General features: G+C 36.2%; 2 protein-coding genes across 3 annotated transcripts; one reads left to right on the forward strand and one right to left on the reverse strand.

Annotated features, from left to right (window-relative positions):
- Window positions 1–404: 404 nt before the first annotated feature.
- On the forward strand, window positions 405–12,161 carry LOC107677562 (elongation of very long chain fatty acids protein 1-like). 2 transcript variants are annotated; one of them, XM_016472497.1, is made up of 7 exons: window positions 405–669; window positions 8,787–8,878; window positions 9,116–9,306; window positions 9,895–9,975; window positions 11,330–11,386; window positions 11,593–11,698; window positions 11,944–12,159. In XM_016472497.1, exons 2-7 carry the CDS (start codon window positions 8,818–8,820, stop codon window positions 12,138–12,140), a joined length of 693 nt encoding a protein of 230 aa, XP_016327983.1. In that variant the 5' UTR covers window positions 405–669; window positions 8,787–8,817; the 3' UTR covers window positions 12,141–12,159. The 2 variants fall into 2 exon arrangements, with proteins under 2 accessions (XP_016327983.1, XP_016327991.1); XM_016472505.1 differs by lacking the exon at window positions 405–669 and adding an exon at window positions 6,824–7,134 and having other exon boundaries at window positions 11,944–12,161.
- A 61-nt stretch (window positions 12,162–12,222) lies between these two features.
- On the reverse strand, window positions 12,223–16,660 carry LOC107677877 (cell division cycle protein 20 homolog). Its single transcript, XM_016472943.1, has 12 exons — window positions 16,513–16,660; window positions 16,021–16,232; window positions 15,800–15,945; window positions 15,452–15,548; window positions 13,849–13,974; window positions 13,578–13,774; window positions 13,209–13,303; window positions 12,909–13,134; window positions 12,668–12,793; window positions 12,468–12,585; window positions 12,317–12,342; window positions 12,223–12,243 (listed from the first exon to the last, which is right to left on the reverse strand). Exons 2-12 carry the CDS (start codon window positions 16,208–16,210, stop codon window positions 12,223–12,225), a joined length of 1,368 nt encoding a protein of 455 aa, XP_016328429.1. The 5' UTR covers window positions 16,211–16,232; window positions 16,513–16,660.
- Between the last annotated feature and the right edge of the window lie 72 nt (window positions 16,661–16,732).

Consider the following 16,732-nt stretch of genomic DNA (forward strand, 5'->3'; position numbering starts at 1 on the left):
AAATGTAAAGAAAACATGTATTTTATATTATATAATATTTCACAATTAAATTGGTGAACATAAGAGATAATTCAAAAATTACCATTTCTGTTTGGTGGTTTGAAACTTCGATATTTCTGTATGTTACCCTAGTCAGGTTTTTAATTCTATACATTTTTGCTACTTAAGTTATGTTTATATGTAAATTTTATTTCATTATAAATATATTTTATACCTCATAGAGCTCTTATACAAAGTAGTATGACCTCATTGGATGGCTCACTTTTCTCTTACTATTTACAAACGAAAACAAACAATCTTTTTATTCAATAATAGTTTTTTTTTTTTTTTAACTTAGTGTGTACCCTATTGGTGGAAAATTTACTTTTGTAGTGTAGTACAACGACGCCTACTGGTGGTCAATTTCTAGACAATGCAGGAGTAGCAGGCAGCACACGGATCCCATTAAGTTCATCAAAGTCATATGAGACGTACATTGCTTTCAATAACGCTACTTAAGGGAGTGTAAATCATGTTGTGTGGCTCTCAGCTGAGATTTCTCTTTATAGATGTCCTGATACAAACTAAGTGACATAATAAATTAAAAGAAACGTCTCAAAACAGATACAAAAAAGCCTGACCTTCCGGATATCCTGAGCGTTTCCTGCGTCATGACGTACGATTGATCAGGTGGGAATTTAGTTGATCTGTTGTAAACTTATTCGTGATTTATTCTGTAAGATGACATTTGTGGCTTTACAGTACTGTATCAGCAAAGCAGTACATTATTTAATGGGTTTTGCCGTGGAAGATGGCGAACTATGATTAATGAACATATCTGTAACCCACGTTGCACTTTACACATTTTTTTTTGTCTATTCATTCATTTAAAACTTTCGTTTTATTTTTTTCATGTTCATATTATCTCTCTCAGAGTTCAGAATAGTGTTCTTACAACAACGACAACTAAAAAACACAAACAAAAAAAGTGTAACAGGCTTCTTGACATTACCATGTGACTTGGTGCACTATTAATTATGTTGTCTTTTGTAGTGTATTGTATAACTTTGGATATTGTGGCATTGCTAATGGATTTGAATAGGTTTTTAAGTGACTAAAGAGCTAACCGGTGTAAAACTGAAGACCTGCATTTTTAAATCATTGAGTGTTCAATCGCTTCAGTTCAGTGTCTATTAGATTCAGCAAATGTTGGTATGTCTTTTGCAGTGGTGAAAAATGTATGAAGAAATTTGCTGTCGAAACTAACAGATATGATTAAATGTCGTCCCTTCTGGAAAATCCAGCTTAGGCTGGTGTCTGTGTTCTGGAACATGGTGGTTGGTTTCTAGCTGGTCTAAGCAGCGACCCATGTTCCACAAACAGGCTTGACTACTTAAAGATGGTCTACCAGCTTTCATTATAGTTGTTTGTCAGCACATGTGTATTTGCAATGGCCCAAACTATTAAACTGCATAATGCATAGTATTTTCTCTTAGCTACCACTGTCCAAACTTTTAGCCTTCTCTAATATTAAATGATTTGACTTGACAACATCTGGACTGCAAAATATATGTGTTGGTTCTAGTAACAGAACTACCTTTTAGTTTGATAATGATGAGAAATCATAATAATGCTTTAATTAGTTGTTCTAAGAAGCAGAAGATGTTCCCTGTGTGCTAATCACATACCATCTGCCCTAAATAGCATCCGTGATGGAGTAGGTGACATAATCTCTTTGGGATCCACAGTATGACGTTGCATAAATGAGTTAGGTGTGGCTCGAGATCTGTCTGCTCTCTGTGGCTGTTGTCATCAGACATCCTTTTTGCTCTCCTGACTAAATTCCTTATTCATTCATGGTGTTGTATTACTGAAGTTTCAATTGGTGATATTTTTATCACATTTTGGTTGTGATATTTTTTAATTTGGTTGTGCATCCAACAACATCAGTGTCAAAAAAATGCCCAAAAACTGATAAAAAAAGGAAGATAAAAGATTTTAGATAAAGTGAAGTGTTGTAAAATTGAGGCCGTGCAGTAGAATCTGTAAATTGCATGAGGGTTTTTTAGACAACATTAATTTATTAGGCATATTAGAATGGTTTCTGAAGGATCATGTAACAATGGAGTAATGGAGAAATGGATTAATGACTGCTGAAAATTCAGGTTTGCCATCACAGGAATAAATTCAATTTTAAAATGTATTAAAATATAAACCAGTTATTTTAAATTGTAATAATTCAGAATAAAAAAAATATTACTGTAATTTATAATAATTCAAAATAGTACTGTATTTACTGCATTTTTTAAATATAATTAATGCAGCCTTGGTGAACAAGAGACTACTTTCAAAAACAAAAACAAAAAAAGAAAAATCTTACTCTCCCAAAACGTTTGAATGGTTGCTATATTTAGTGTATTTAATTTTAGATTTCTAAAAAAAATCTAAAACCACTGTAGTCCACTGAGACGTTATGTCAGATACGTGCACAAAATAAATAAATACACAAATAAAAATAATAGTATTTAAGAAAAGTTAATTTAAAAAGTATTTAATAGAAGGGAGTAATAAAATATCCTAGTTATCCGTTTTTAACAAATATTTAAAGGGGTCATATGATGCGATTTCAATTTTTCTTTTCTCTTTGGAGTGTTACAAGCTCTTGGTGCATAAAGAAGATCTGTAAAGTTGCAAAGACTAAAGTCTCAAATCCAAAGAGATATTCTTTATAAAAGTTAAGAGTCAGCCACGCCTACCTAAAACGGCTCGTTCTAACACGCAATTTGAAAAAAAAAAAAATTGAAAAAAAAAGATTTGCATAACGCCGCCCAAATGTTCACGCAAAGAAAGAAGGCATAACTTTGATTCTCGCTGTAGTATTGTTGCCGCTGCATCTAACCTGTTTGTGATATGCCCTGTTATTTATTATCCAAATGTATTTTCTGTGAAGGAGTATTTGAGAGGTGTTTACTGAGCTCCTTAAATTTGAATGAACTGCAAGTGTCTATGTATGAAATTATTTCAAAATAATCAAAAGATGTAACGCTGATGTGTGACCATCAACAACCTAAAACCACCAATCGAAAGCGACAGGCCAGTTTCACTACATTTGATAGTGGCTATTCCCTCTCGTTCGACAGACTGTTAGCTAAAACAATTTAAAGGACTTCTCTCTGTCTTCTTTTGAACCAGACTGACACTAAATGGAATCCAGCATCATTTCTTTTCAGAATCTGCTGATGCGTCTGTATTAGCATATGAATGCAGACCCTCAGCAGATCAGCACTGTTTCAGAATGTCTCACCAGCAATTCATAACAGTTCTGGATAGCATCCGCTCAGGTCTAGTCATCAGTTCGAGTCCCAAAAATGCATCCATTTTAGCAAAATTCGAAATTACGGTACATTAATTCATTTTTTGGTCACAAGGGCAGGAACGAGAAGCAAAGGTTTATTGAATAGAGTAATGAGAGAAATGAGAAACAGCTGATTGTTTAAATTGAATCACGCATGACCAATTGTGCTCTCAGACTCTCCCAGGTCACTATAGCTGTTCAGCTTGACCTACAATTTGAAAATTGCCTTAGTTTGATGTGTTGTTGTCCTTTGTATTAGGTGTGTTGAGGACTGTTCTTCTAACACGCATAATTGGCTAAAAGTACAAAATTGACCTATTTTGAGTGTCTATAGGGTGGTAGTAATTTATCAATACATCTACTACATAATTATGTAAACATTTGGTGTCTACCTGAGTCAAAGGTATAACCATACCTGCTGTGACTGGTCTTCTGATGTGATGTGGTCCATAGGGGCTGGGTTATTGCAGCTGAAACATAAATAGTTCTGGGAATTGAAGGGAAGTGATAGGAAAGAGTAGTTAAGGTCAGAGGTCATCAGCTGATAGCAAAACGTCATAGTCACGTTTATCTCGGTCAGTCAGGTGTTGGCTTGAAGTGTAGTAAAGGAAAGGTTTACATATGATCCTCAGGTGTGAGGTGTGAAGAATAGAGTGATGATAACAGTAAGGAATGTAACACGAGGGAGTGTGACTAATAACATAGGCTAATCAACAAAAAAAAAATCACACCTGGGCAGGCCTGTAACTTAATGATTCTTCTGAATTCTGTACACATATGCAGCTTTTATGAACAACTGTCAGAAGAAAAACACACTACCGTTCAAAAGTTGGGGGTCAGTGATATATATATTTTTAAGTAATTCATAGTTTTATTTAGCAAGGATGCATTAAATTGGTAAAAAGTGTCAGTTAACACATTTATAATGTTACAAAAGTTTTCTATTTCAAATAAATGCTGTTCTTCAGAATATCCTGAAAAAAAAAACCTTTCTTAGGCAGCAAATCAGCATATTAGGGTGATTTCTGAAGGATCACGTGACACTGAAGACTGGAGTAATGATGTTCAGGTTTGCCATCACAAGAATAAATTACATTTTAAAATATGTTAAAGTAGAAGGTTATTTCAAATTATAATTTTTTTTAATCAAATAAATGCAGGCTTGTTGAACATAAGAGACTCAAAAACATTTAAAAATCTTACCGACCCCAAGCTTTTAAATAGTAGTGTGTGGCATAAAAAAGTAAAGTTGCATATATCTTAATAATATAGTTATATATGTTGGATTATATAAAAATGGTTAGAACATGGGATGCTGGGATGTTGCCTGTCAAAAATGTGCCCCTTAAAAGCTGCGGTTATTAATAACTGAATCAAACTGGCTGCTATCTGCTGATGTTTTTATTTAATTTAATTACTTTTTTCTTTTTTTTGGCACATCACCTTGTAGTTACAGTAGTTGTATGTCCTCCAAGTAAAATGCTTTTTCTGTTGAATGAGCCTGTGACCCAGTGAAATCAAAATTGGAGATTTGTGGCTTTTTTGATTCATGTCTATTAGCTTTGAAGCTAATGCTTATCCTACTCATAAAAAGTGACCAATTTCAATTTTAGCAGAAATTTACGTTTAAAATTTAAAGACTTTAACAATATTTACAAAAATATTGATGATTTATTGATTCTTTCATTCATTCATTCATTTTTGTTTAATCAAATTCTCCAACTTATTATTATTTTTTTTTTATTTAAAAAGAAATTTACAATTTATTTTTAATTTTTTTTAATTGTTAATATTGCTGAAACTAGCTTTTTGTACCAATATCCTTTAGACCTTTAGCTTTTCCTTTATCCTTTAGCTTTTTGTATCCAATATCCTTTAGACATGCACAGTGAGTTGGGACTAATAAAAGTAAAATATATATACTTACCTCTTTATCTTATTTAAACTAAGTATTATGTATTATTATTATTATTATGGATAGTTTGGGAAAGGTCTCTATACATGCCCAGAGAGGTGTTAAGGTATGTAAATGGATGTTTATCTGTACTGTCTTTTCTCATCTCTTGATCTGAAAAGGCTCTGTCCCCAACCACAGGAATTTCACAAAACTCTTCATAACCATATCAGGACTTCTTGGTGGAATATGTCATATTGGAAACTACCTGCTAACCAATAGAGAGCTTTTGCTGTAGAACAGTGTATTTTAGTCATAAATGATAAATGATGAGATTAACCGGTTAGAATATGTATTTTTATAGACGTGAAATGTGATTTACTAAATCAAACTTTTTTTAGTGGGTTGTGTCATGGCCCTCAGTGTGTCAGTTAACAAACTGCTTTTTGTGAGAAAATGGCTCGAGCACAGAGATTCCCCACTCATGTCAGGATTTTTGTCATTCTTCACGTCCTCCTGGACTGCTACAAGTGTGCGTCAGTTTGACGGATCCCACGCCCTGTCCTCAACGTCTGAGGAACTGGTCAGACCAGTGCTACGGGAATCTAGTGAAACTGACTGGTAGTGTCCCTGTATAGAACAAGTGCCACATGGTGTCTCAAGGTCAGAGGGCTCACTGACTTACACATGTTTGATATGTCTGTAATGTCGCAGTTATGATTTAAAACGCATTTCATTGTGATACAGCATATCTAGCTAGAAGTTGGAATAGAGGCTCAGATTATCCATAAGTGTTCTATCTTGACACATGAAAGTAAACCGATTTAATATATACTAGAGATCTTTTTTCGTAGAAAAGAGTGACTATAATGTAAGAAAAAAGAAAAGAAAAAATCAGCTTTAGTGTTGTTATTGTTAATTCAAATTAGATTTTGTTTCATAATAGAAATAAATAAAATTATTCAATGAAAACCCAATGGGGAAAAAAATAATATTTGAAAGTTTCAGTTGAAGTAGGCTACTAAAATAAAAATGAAGCTACACAGAAATATAAAACTAATAAAAAAAATGCAAAAACATAACAAAATTACTACAATTTGAACTAAAATTTCAATGAAAATTAAATATTTAAAAATAAAAGCCAACTCAAAAGATTAATAAATACTATAATACATAAATAATACTGAAACAACCCTAATCTGCTTAACAGCTACGCTACACATTATGATTTATTTTATTTATTTGCTTTATATCCAAATAATGATGAACCTAGGATAATTGTTAATTGTGTATTGTGTGTATTTTTAAAATCATTATTATTATTATTTTATCACCTATTTTTCCATTGTTTCCAGTCTTTGCGTATTGGTCTTACTCTCACTGGATAGGCCCATAGTTGCAACCCAAGGGAAACAAAAGACTTTTCATTGTTGAACAGTCACCGCTCCATTCTCGCCTACTTCCAATGCATAATAAAAACCTAACCAGTGTCGGAGCCAATCACCGACCAGCCTCAATCTCAAAAGCCAATGATTGAGTTTAGAGGGCGTTTCCTATCAGCTGAATGCAGGTTGTAATCCTGAAACCAGGCGGGTGTTGTCTCTTTAGAATGAGCTGCTGCTCAGGTTTATATTGGGCAGGGAGCGCGGCCTGTCACTGCCTTGGCGAAACTCCCACTGGAATACAGTCATCCTTATTCTGTCACTGGTGAAAACTGTGATTGAAAGCCGCTGAAAGAAAGGATAAAGACACTGGGAAGAACCAAAGTTCAGAGACCGTTTCCACTGCTTTCCTGGGTCTCCCAACCATTGATTTGCCCCTGTGGGGCAGTATTATTTTAGTTTGTTTTTATATATTTATTTATTTATTTTTGGCTGTGGTGACCGTATCAACAGAAAGACAACAGGTAAGCTCAAAATATACTTTTGTATTTTTAATAAGCTGTATTATGAATGGGAATCCCTCACTGCGTCCTTATGAGTTATTTGTTGGAGTAGTTTGTCCGTTTTCTCCTGACTGGGAAATGTGATGAGACACTAGATCTATTCAGCTTAGGATTTCGTTTTTTGTGTCCTTTCTGATTATGATTCTTTTTTTCTGTTTATGATCGACTGTAATTTATTTTTATGATGGTTGTCATTAGCAGTTCCCGTCTAGTGAGTTAATCTGATTCTATGGCAGGATAAATATCTCCGTTTCTCCACCTCACCAGTTTGACTGGCTTTGCACTGTTGCACTATTAGTCATTCATTGGAGACCAGGTAGTACAGATGACATCGAGCTTTATCTTTACCACATTGAATGAGTTTAGAGTGTTTTGTTTGATTTTTTAGTCATCATTTTGTATGAATTCAGAGCTCATACCATATTGAAGATTTTAAGAACACTTATAAGCAAATTTGTATGATTCTATGAGCTTGAACTTTCAGAGAACAGCAACAGTTGTCTCATATTTTGGAAGATTTTTGCACAACTATTGTGTGTCTCCCTCTTCTTGTGCTTTTATGGTGGTTCTGTTATCTTCTGATGACACAGGTGGTGATGCATTAGATGTGTATATAGGCAGATAAGCAATGAAGGGTCGGTTTAGTGTGCATAGTCCATTGTTTTACTGCCGAACATCAACCCACATACAAACAGCTGTGGAGAATGACATTAAGCCTTTACAGTCCTGTTCTGTTTGCCCCGTTGGATCCCATGTGTGTTTTGAGGAGTGTACACTCATAAAAATAAAGGATCTTTACTTGCACATGCAGTTCCATGATATGCCTTTAACATCCATTGAACCTTTCCATTGCAAAGAAGTTTCTTTATAGAGAAAAAAGGTCCTTTAGATGTTTAAAATGTTCTTCACTCTCTTCTGGTTCTTTTTAGAACTGATCACTGAAATCAGCCACCTTTTGTAACCTTTATTTTTTTATAGTGTATAGAAACAGTCTGTTCATTCAGTCTTCTCTCAACATTGACAGAGAGCAAAACAAGGTGGTGGTGAATGTTTTGGTTTTCAGCAACTGTATCTGAAACCAGCACACTGTCCTGTTTCATATAGTTTGACAACATTTATGCACAGGCAAAAATCACTGCATGACCATTTAAAATGAGTTAGTAAAGGCAAAATGGACCAGTTACAGGACTATTCTCTCTTATACATCCATATCAAGAGTTAGGTTATAATTTCTGATTAAAAACAACCATCATATGCCAACCACACACAAATTGTAGTACACTCAGAAAAAGTGGTACAAAAACTGTCACTGGGTCAGCATCCTTTCAAAAGGTAGATTTTTGTATCTTATTTAGATCTAAGAGGTACCACCTCAGTGACCGCTTTTGTACCAGTTTATTTCGGAGAGTGTAATAGCAGTAGTTCAGCTTTGGTAACATCATGTACCACTCAGGTTCACTTGGCCAGCTGTTTCCTGTTTGCTTTGGCTGGGCTGTCATTGTTGACTCTGACTGTCCTCCTGATAATGGCATTTTTTACTCTGACCAGCCTTTTCTAGGTGGAGTGTTATTGTCTGCTCAGTTTGTTTTAACACATTTATTCATGTCCTCCAGTTTATTGGTTGTCGGAAGAAATAAAGACAAGATGTTCCAAGAGGTGCTTTCAAACATCTTGAGGTTCTATGACTACCTTCTGAAAAGAACTGGTAAGAGTTTATTGCATCATGCTTTTTAGATGAACAAATGCCACCAATATCTCTGGCGTATTTAAATTATTATGCACATAAAAAAACTATTTAAGCTTTAAGATTTGTCGTAACTTCACTCATTTATTGTATACAGCACTACAGTTTGGTCACTGGTAATGCAAACTCTATTGTAGAAGGATGTAATACAGGCTTGTTTCATGTGGCCGATGAGTTGCTGATGTGTAATTTGCACAGATGCCAGAGTGCGGGATTATCCGCTGATGCAGAGTCCTATTCAGATGACAGTCATCTTGCTGGGATACGTTATCTTCGTTTTATATGTGGGACCACGGTGCATGGCCAATCGGAAACCTTTCTGCCTCAAAACAACTATGATTGTCTATAATTTCTCAATGGTGGCCTTCAACGCCTACATTGTTTATGAGGTAGGATAATCTTTCATTTATTTGAACGTGTGTTTGAGAGAGTAATTTAAGGTATTGCACCTCATACCTTTACCAGAACTGATGTTTTTGAGGAAACCCACTAGAGGATTAAAGATACAGTTGATTCAAAAGTGAAAATGTGCTCACCCTCATTCATTACATAACCCTTATAGTAATTCTTCTGTTGACCACAGAAGGAGATATTTAGCAGAATCTTCACACTGCTCTCTTCCATATAATGAAAGTGAATGGTCACCATAGCTTCCAAGCTCCAAAAATGACAAATAGTCACCGTAAAAGTAGACTTTTGTGATGACTTGACGGACAACATAGCTTGAGTCGTACAGACCGTTTTTATAATACTTTTATGGTGCCTTTTGTCATTTTTGAAGCTGGACAGCCTATGGTCACCTTTAACTTTCAGTATATGAAGATGATCAGTGTGAACATTCTGACAAATGTCTTTTGTGTTCCACAGAAGAAAGTCAAAGGTTTGAAAGACATGTGCGAGTAAATAATGGCAATTTTAAAAGACCATGTTACCATATTGTTGTACTTCCATGTAATTTTTTGATCTGCCTGACGCAGTTCCTGATGTCTGGCTGGGCAACAACATACACTTGGAGATGTGACCTCTGTGACCCCTCCAGCAGTCCTCAAGCTCTCAGAGTAAGTTTATTTCACGTTCTTCTGTGAATCTCAGAAAATATTAAGTAGCAAAACTGTTTTCAACATTGATAATAATAGGATTATTCGGATTATTTAACACGATTAATCGAATGCGATTGTCATGCGCATTTTGTTAGTAAAGCCGGTTCTGTAATCAGCAGTAAATCATCATCACGTGCTTTCAGATGGAGCAGAATTTACTACACATAGCCGTAGTTCACTGACAAGTTACGCAAAAAAATCGCAGACGATTTTATTGCGCGATTATGAAATCGAAGAAATTGTTCGCGATAATGACAGCTGTTTGCATAGCTTCTCAGTGAACTACGGCCTCAGTGAACTACGGCTCTGTGAAGTAAATGCTGCTCCATCTGAAAGCATGTGAAAATACCACATTTAATAACATATTTTTACTCCAAACTCACTTCATAATGTCAGTCGAGTGTTTGAAATAAATCCTTCTGTGAGATGATGTGGCTTCTTACACAGAATAAGGCACGCAACATATTTCATAGTATTTAAGCAGTGATAAAGGCATTGCATTATAAATATACTTTATTTAAATTAAAATTATAATAATAAGAACTTAGATAAACCGTATATTGCCGTAGTCGTGTGTTTATTAGTCACGTTGAATCACTTTTTGTCACGAAAACACATGCGAGAGGTTGAATGGGAATGACACAAAATAACAAGTGATGAGGAGTTGTTTATTTGAAAATGTACGTTGGGGAGAAATTAGTGCTGCAAGCTGTTTGCGTGATGATCTGTTCTGAAAACTTTCGCTCCATTTCTTGTGTCCAAACTTTTCTTAAAGCCATGTTTCTGCTGCTGTTTTTCTTCCGGTGACCTCAACCCATGCCTCTCATTGGCTGTAGCTCGTCGCGACACCTGACACCACGTGATGTCGAGTCCGCCAGTCCAGATATATTAGTCCGTGAGCCTCTTTGATGCATTGTTGAGTAGTTCATACATAAAGATTGCTGAGTGCTGATCACTTGCCGATTTCCCCCCTGATCACAGGCGACGTTGTTGACTTGCAAATCGGGCTTAAAATCCTGTAGTGTGAACTTGGCTTTAGAATGATTTCGGATCATGTGACACTGAAGACTGGAATAATAGCTGCTGAAAATTAAATGTTTAAATATATTTAAATAAATAAAAAATATATTTTAAATTGTACGAATATTTCACAGCATTACTGGTTTTAGGGTATTTTTGATCAAATAAATGCTGACTTGCAGAGCATAAGAGAGACATATTTCAAAAACATTTTTTAAAAAATCTTACCGACCCTAAACTTCTGAACACTAGTGTATATTGTGACTAATTGTGTTTCTCCTTGTATCCTCAGATGGTTCGGGTTGCCTGGTTGTTCTATTTTTCCAAATATATTGAACTTCTAGATACGGTAAGAATAATTTGTTATGCCTTCATGCTATGATTTTCATGCTGTAAATTTGTGTATTGCAGTGCTGTAATAGAAATAGGATAATGTGCATTTTTAAAGCGCATAGGCACAATATACTACTGTACAGTACTATACTACAGTAGCTTCCTCAATAACTACAAGATGATTTGTTTCCTGAGTTAACAAGAACTGTGTCTGTGATCCAGGTGTTTTTTGTGTTGAGAAAGAAGCACAGTCAGGTGACATTCCTGCATATCTTTCATCATTCCATCTTGCCCTGGACCTGGTGGTGGGGTGTTACTCTTACTCCTGGTGAGCCTATGTCATGTTATGTCTAACAGTCACTGGTTTCAGTAGTTATTAACTGGTTTTGCTTCAAGACCCAGATTGTATCATAAAAAAGCCTGAGATTTTAGGAGACTGTGAAATTAGGTGACATTTATTTGTTCCTATAAATGATTTTTAGGTTAATAAGAAGGTTAATGTGTTTACTAGTGTAAAGACGTTCAGTTTCAATTGCTCAATTTATCAGCTTATTTTCATGTTCAAATTGACAGCGGGTGGCATGGGTTCTTTTCATGCTATGGTGAACACGTGTGTCCATGTCATCATGTACACCTACTACGGTCTGGCTGCTGCAGGGCCGCGCTTCCAGAAATATCTGTGGTGGAAAAAGTACATGACTGCTATCCAACTGGTTAGTGTTAACTCCTTTAAATTGTGTGATTTAAAGGATTACTTCCCACAAAAATGAAAATTTGCTGAAAACTCACTCACCCTCAGGCCATTCAAGATGTAGATGAGATGTTTCTTCATCGGAACAGATGAGTTTAGCCTCACTTGCTCACCAATGAAACCTCTTCAGTGAATGGTTGCTGTCAGAATGAGAGTTCAAACGGCTGATAAAAACATCACAATAATCCACAATGCCAAGTTGAGGACTCTGTCTTCGTGTCCTGAGACAGATGATTGGGAAAGGAGAGGAATTAATTTTATTTCTCAATTTATTGTGCTTGTAATATTCAACTGAAGGAAGGGTGACCACACAAAACTTTATGAAGCACAACGATCTCAAACTTGCCTTCAAGCTCTGCAACTTTAGTGAGTGAGGGGTATTTCCAAATGATAACCTTGTCATGAGCAAAACCGTGACCAGACACCAACTCTTTGTAGTTCGGTGCAAAAACAAGAGATGATACCTGAAAGGAAATGATCATTTAGTTGTCAAATTACTGATGTCACGTGTACTATAACACACAAGCCAACAGTGAGTGAGCCCACCTGTGAACAAGTATCTAGGGCACTGATACAAGAGCCGCTGTTGGCATTCCAGATGCGAATGTGACGGTCACTGGTGCCCCCTCCTGACGCAAGGATGCTAGGCTGCCAAGGGCACCATGCCAAAGCCTTAAGTGTGCGAAGCAAAAAAAAAAAAAAAAAAAAAAGGACAAAAAGGTGAACTAAAACCACAAATGGAAGACCAGTGGTGAAACTGAAGACATCTTGCCAAATTCAAAATCACCTTGACTGCTCCCTGGTGTTCACTAAGAGCATGGATGGCTTGATACTCTGAGCCAGTTGTCATTGGCCAAATGTACACCATGTTGTCATTACCACCACTAGCTAAATATTTCCCATCTGGGGACCAGGTAAGGCCACAGACTTCCTGAGTGTGTCCACCAAAGGTGAAGATGTGGTGGTCTGCTACCCGGACATCATGCTGATGAATCAAACCAGACCTGGAGCCACTAAGGAGAACAAACAAAAGGTGTTAAAACACTCAAATGCATATAATCTGCAGAGCACAAGGTGCTGGTCTTACCTAGACAAAACGTGATCATTCCAACTCAAGCAACCAACCCTTGCCGAATGGCCATCCATGCTGCGGAGACGTTTTTGGTACTGAACATCCCAGAGCTGCAAGAAAATGGCATGAAATTCAGCAAGAGGGCAATTCAATTAGATCTTGATGCTCTAAAATAATACATTGGATAGAAAGGGCTATTTGTGAGTTTGAAGAGTGAAGTTCTGAAAACAAGCAGATGTGTTATTACAGCATTACATTTTGGCATGCCTTTGAATATTGTCTTGGACAATGGAAGGCTTTGTCCAAGAACAAAAAAAATAATAAAAATAATCAAAAAAATAAAAAAATAAATGAACCACAGTATGAGAAAATGTAACCACTTACCTCAACTTTACAATCACTGGTCCCAATGGCCAAGAAATTGCCATCTTTGCTCCAAGAGACAGAGCAGATGAACTCATTATCATCCTCCATTTTCTTTAATAAAACTATGTCCCCTGCAGCAGCATCCCACAAATACACATGGTCGGCAAGGCCAACTGCCAACAGGTTCTGCCTTCCCCAATCCATCAGGTTCAGATCTGAACAGAAATTGACATTAGTCTCATATAGAAATAATCTTCAAATCTGTTTTTATGAAAAATTATCAGCTCACAGAAATCATTTTTGATATCAGGGGCATCTAGAATCCGCTCTGGAACCGAGGAAATGTACCGGCTCTTCTTGATAGAGACCGGTGTGGGCACCTGACTGTAGAGAACCTTTAAATTATTCTGATAACCTGTGGGAGATATTGTTTGGTTAACTCAAGAGACCCGTTTGTGGAAGAACTTTACCAGGCAAAATTAAACTTGTTAAATCAAGAAGCCAAAAAAAAAAAAAAACCTGTTTTTCTGAATTGCTAAAACACTAAACCCCAATCTCTGACCCAAATTCTCACTAGCTTAAACCAATTTGTCGAATAAAGCACTCTTTCTGCTAAACCTTAAATGCGTTCAGGCAGTTAGGCTCTATTTGCAAATCTCATGCACTCTTTTCGCAAAACTCTAAACACATTAGGGTGGTAAAAAAAATTCGAATTTCGAATATTCGTCAAATTTAAAATAAAAATCCACATTCGAATGCAAAAACGATGCATTCGAATTTTAAATGTGCGTTAAGGAGGCAGCCTTATCAGTGGCGCACGAGATGCGATAACGATGTAAGTGTCATTGCATTATAATGTTTTTGTTAGCCTATCCAGTTGAAGCCACTAGATGCGGCGCTGCTGCAATGTTAAATTACAAATATTGCGTGAAAAGAGAATATCAACGCAGAGAAGATCTTGTTTACGTCAAAACTGAAACCAAGCCGTTTACACAGAATGCATATTTCGTGCATTCTCATATTTCGCATTTTCAACAATCACTGTTGCACTCGCGTCTCGCACAAAAGAGAGGCATGTTTAGAAATCCATGTAAATTAAATGCATGTTTTTAAATGAAAAATATACTCTGTGTGATTGGCTTTTAGCCCTTTGTATTATACTATGCATACATACATGATGTCATTTTGTTTATAGTTGTTTAAGCAACTTGGTTATAATTAGATTATAAACATTATGCACTTTTTTCACAGATAGTCATGTTATCTTATGTTTTGCTTGATGCGCCCTATTGTGGCCTCAGGAGAGAAGCCAAATGCTTTTCTTCCCCCTAACTGAAATTATGCATATTAAACTCGAATATTGATAATATTTAAGTACAAAATTCGAATTTAGTTTTTCAGCCATTTTGACAGCCCTAAAACACATTCTCATTCACTTAAACACTTATCACACTGTGATGGATTTGTGCTGCAAAATGCTAAACACAATCAGCAAAAGTTAAACACAACTAAAGCACAGTTGTCATCGTTTACACACAACGATTCAAAATTGTTCACACTTGTTTCTAATGATGTGATCAAACCAACTGTACAAATTATGAGCCAGTTCAGAGTGCACAAGTGGCACAGGTGACTGAATGATGATATGAACAATAGATGGAAACAATCTGAGAAGGAGAGGAGGAAGAGTACATGTAGATGAGGAGCGAAAGAGTAAGGTTTAGAGTGTGTTATCAAGGCTGGATCTGTCAGACCAGAGGGTTTTTTCCTCTGTCACAGGTAAAGACAACATTACCTGTGATGTGGACAAAGTCCTCAGGCCGGACTCAAGCACAAAGACATGATGCTGAAAAACAGTAAATTAAAATAAAAACAACAAACACCATACATACCTTCAGGGGCATTCAGTGGTTTTCCTCCTAAATGTAGGATCTTTGCTTCATCAATGTCATATCCATTTAGTGTCACAGACCAAGCTTTCTGATTTGGCTGGCAGGACAATAATTTATAAAGTCAGAAAACATCTAGAAACTGGCATATGGATTGATAGTAATAACGATAATAAAAGAGAGATTCATAATTGTATCATCATCATCATCAGACTCTTAAAATTATTCTTATAAAAAGTTACGTCTACTATAAATTTATTATAAAAACAAGTTTTGAAAAGTTTAAAAACAATTACTACTACAAGTTATTATTACAACAACAACTACTATTATTATTATTAAGTAACTTACTGCTGTAGAGGATGCGGTTTCTTCCACTGGCTCGTTCTCTTTGGAAATAAGAAAACTTGCTACATCCAACTGTTTGTTATTCCTTGTTGGGATGAATCGATCTCCTCCTGCCTTTGAGGGGGTGTTTTGGGTTTTGCCGTTCTTTCCTGTTGGGAGACATCAGATATGTAACACTGAAGACACTCCGGCTCTACAGTGAGCAGGACCCATGTGACACTTACCTGGTGTTTTACTGGGGGTTTTGGAAAGGCTCACTGATCTGTTGACACTCTTGTTCGGCGAGAGGGAGTTCGTGTTGGTGGAGCTGGATGTGCTGGCTTTTCTCTGCCACCTCGCCATCGGGGCATTTGTGATAGGCATGTCCAGACGGAGGACGTTGTGGATGTCATTCTCAAACCCAAAATGAGACATTACTACTGCAGCCACGATCACTCTGCAGGAGAAAAAGGACAAATAACAGCAAAGTTACAGAGTCTGGCTATAGAGCACGTGAAGCACTATGAAGTGCCGTTTAATGTTTAAAAACTACATAATACCAAGTGAATAAATATATATTATGCAAGTTATGCTTTCCATAAGCTTTAACATAAAAACGTATAAATATATATATGAACAGTTATGAAACGCAACCAAATACAATGTTGATTACTGCAGTTGTGTTCATAACTTCATAGCTGACTCGAAAAAAAAAAACATTTTATATTTCATCTTACCAAAAATCCAACAAATTCGTTTCCTTCCAAGCACAATAAAATTGTCCCCAAAGATGAAGCGCTGTTATTCACACACAAGCTTCGTGAGTATTTCGTCTTTCCACAAGCAGAGTCAACTATCATCTGATCAGGTGAAGACGGTCAACGGATAAACGCCAGTTTAAATGTCTGAATCGCCTGTCGTGATTGGTGAATTCAAAAAACAAACGTTTTCGCTGTT

This window comes from Sinocyclocheilus anshuiensis, unplaced genomic scaffold (assembly GCF_001515605.1).
Source record: "Sinocyclocheilus anshuiensis isolate Anshui unplaced genomic scaffold, SAMN03320099.WGS_v1.1 scaffold1299, whole genome shotgun sequence".
NCBI lineage: Eukaryota > Metazoa > Chordata > Actinopteri > Cypriniformes > Cyprinidae > Sinocyclocheilus > Sinocyclocheilus anshuiensis.

Bases quoted from the DNA above. Each gene is read 5' to 3' on its own strand.
- LOC107677877 (XM_016472943.1), bottom strand. From the start codon at position 16,210: ATGTCTCATTTTGGGTTTGAGAATGACATCCACAACGTCCTCCGTCTG. The intron at 13,304-13,577 runs GTAAGTGGTTAC...ATTTTCTTGCAG, and splicing joins CCAGTGATTGTAAAGTTGAG to CTCTGGGATGTTCAGTACCA. The intron at 13,135-13,208 runs GTAAGACCAGCA...TGTTCTCCTTAG, and splicing joins AATGATCACGTTTTGTCTAG to TGGCTCCAGGTCTGGTTTGA.
- LOC107677562 (XM_016472497.1), top strand. From the start codon at position 8,818: ATGTTCCAAGAGGTGCTTTCAAACATCTTGAGGTTCTATGACTACCTT. The intron at 9,307-9,894 runs GTAGGATAATCT...TGCCTGACGCAG, and splicing joins ACGCCTACATTGTTTATGAG to TTCCTGATGTCTGGCTGGGC. The intron at 9,976-11,329 runs GTAAGTTTATTT...TTGTATCCTCAG, and splicing joins GCAGTCCTCAAGCTCTCAGA to ATGGTTCGGGTTGCCTGGTT.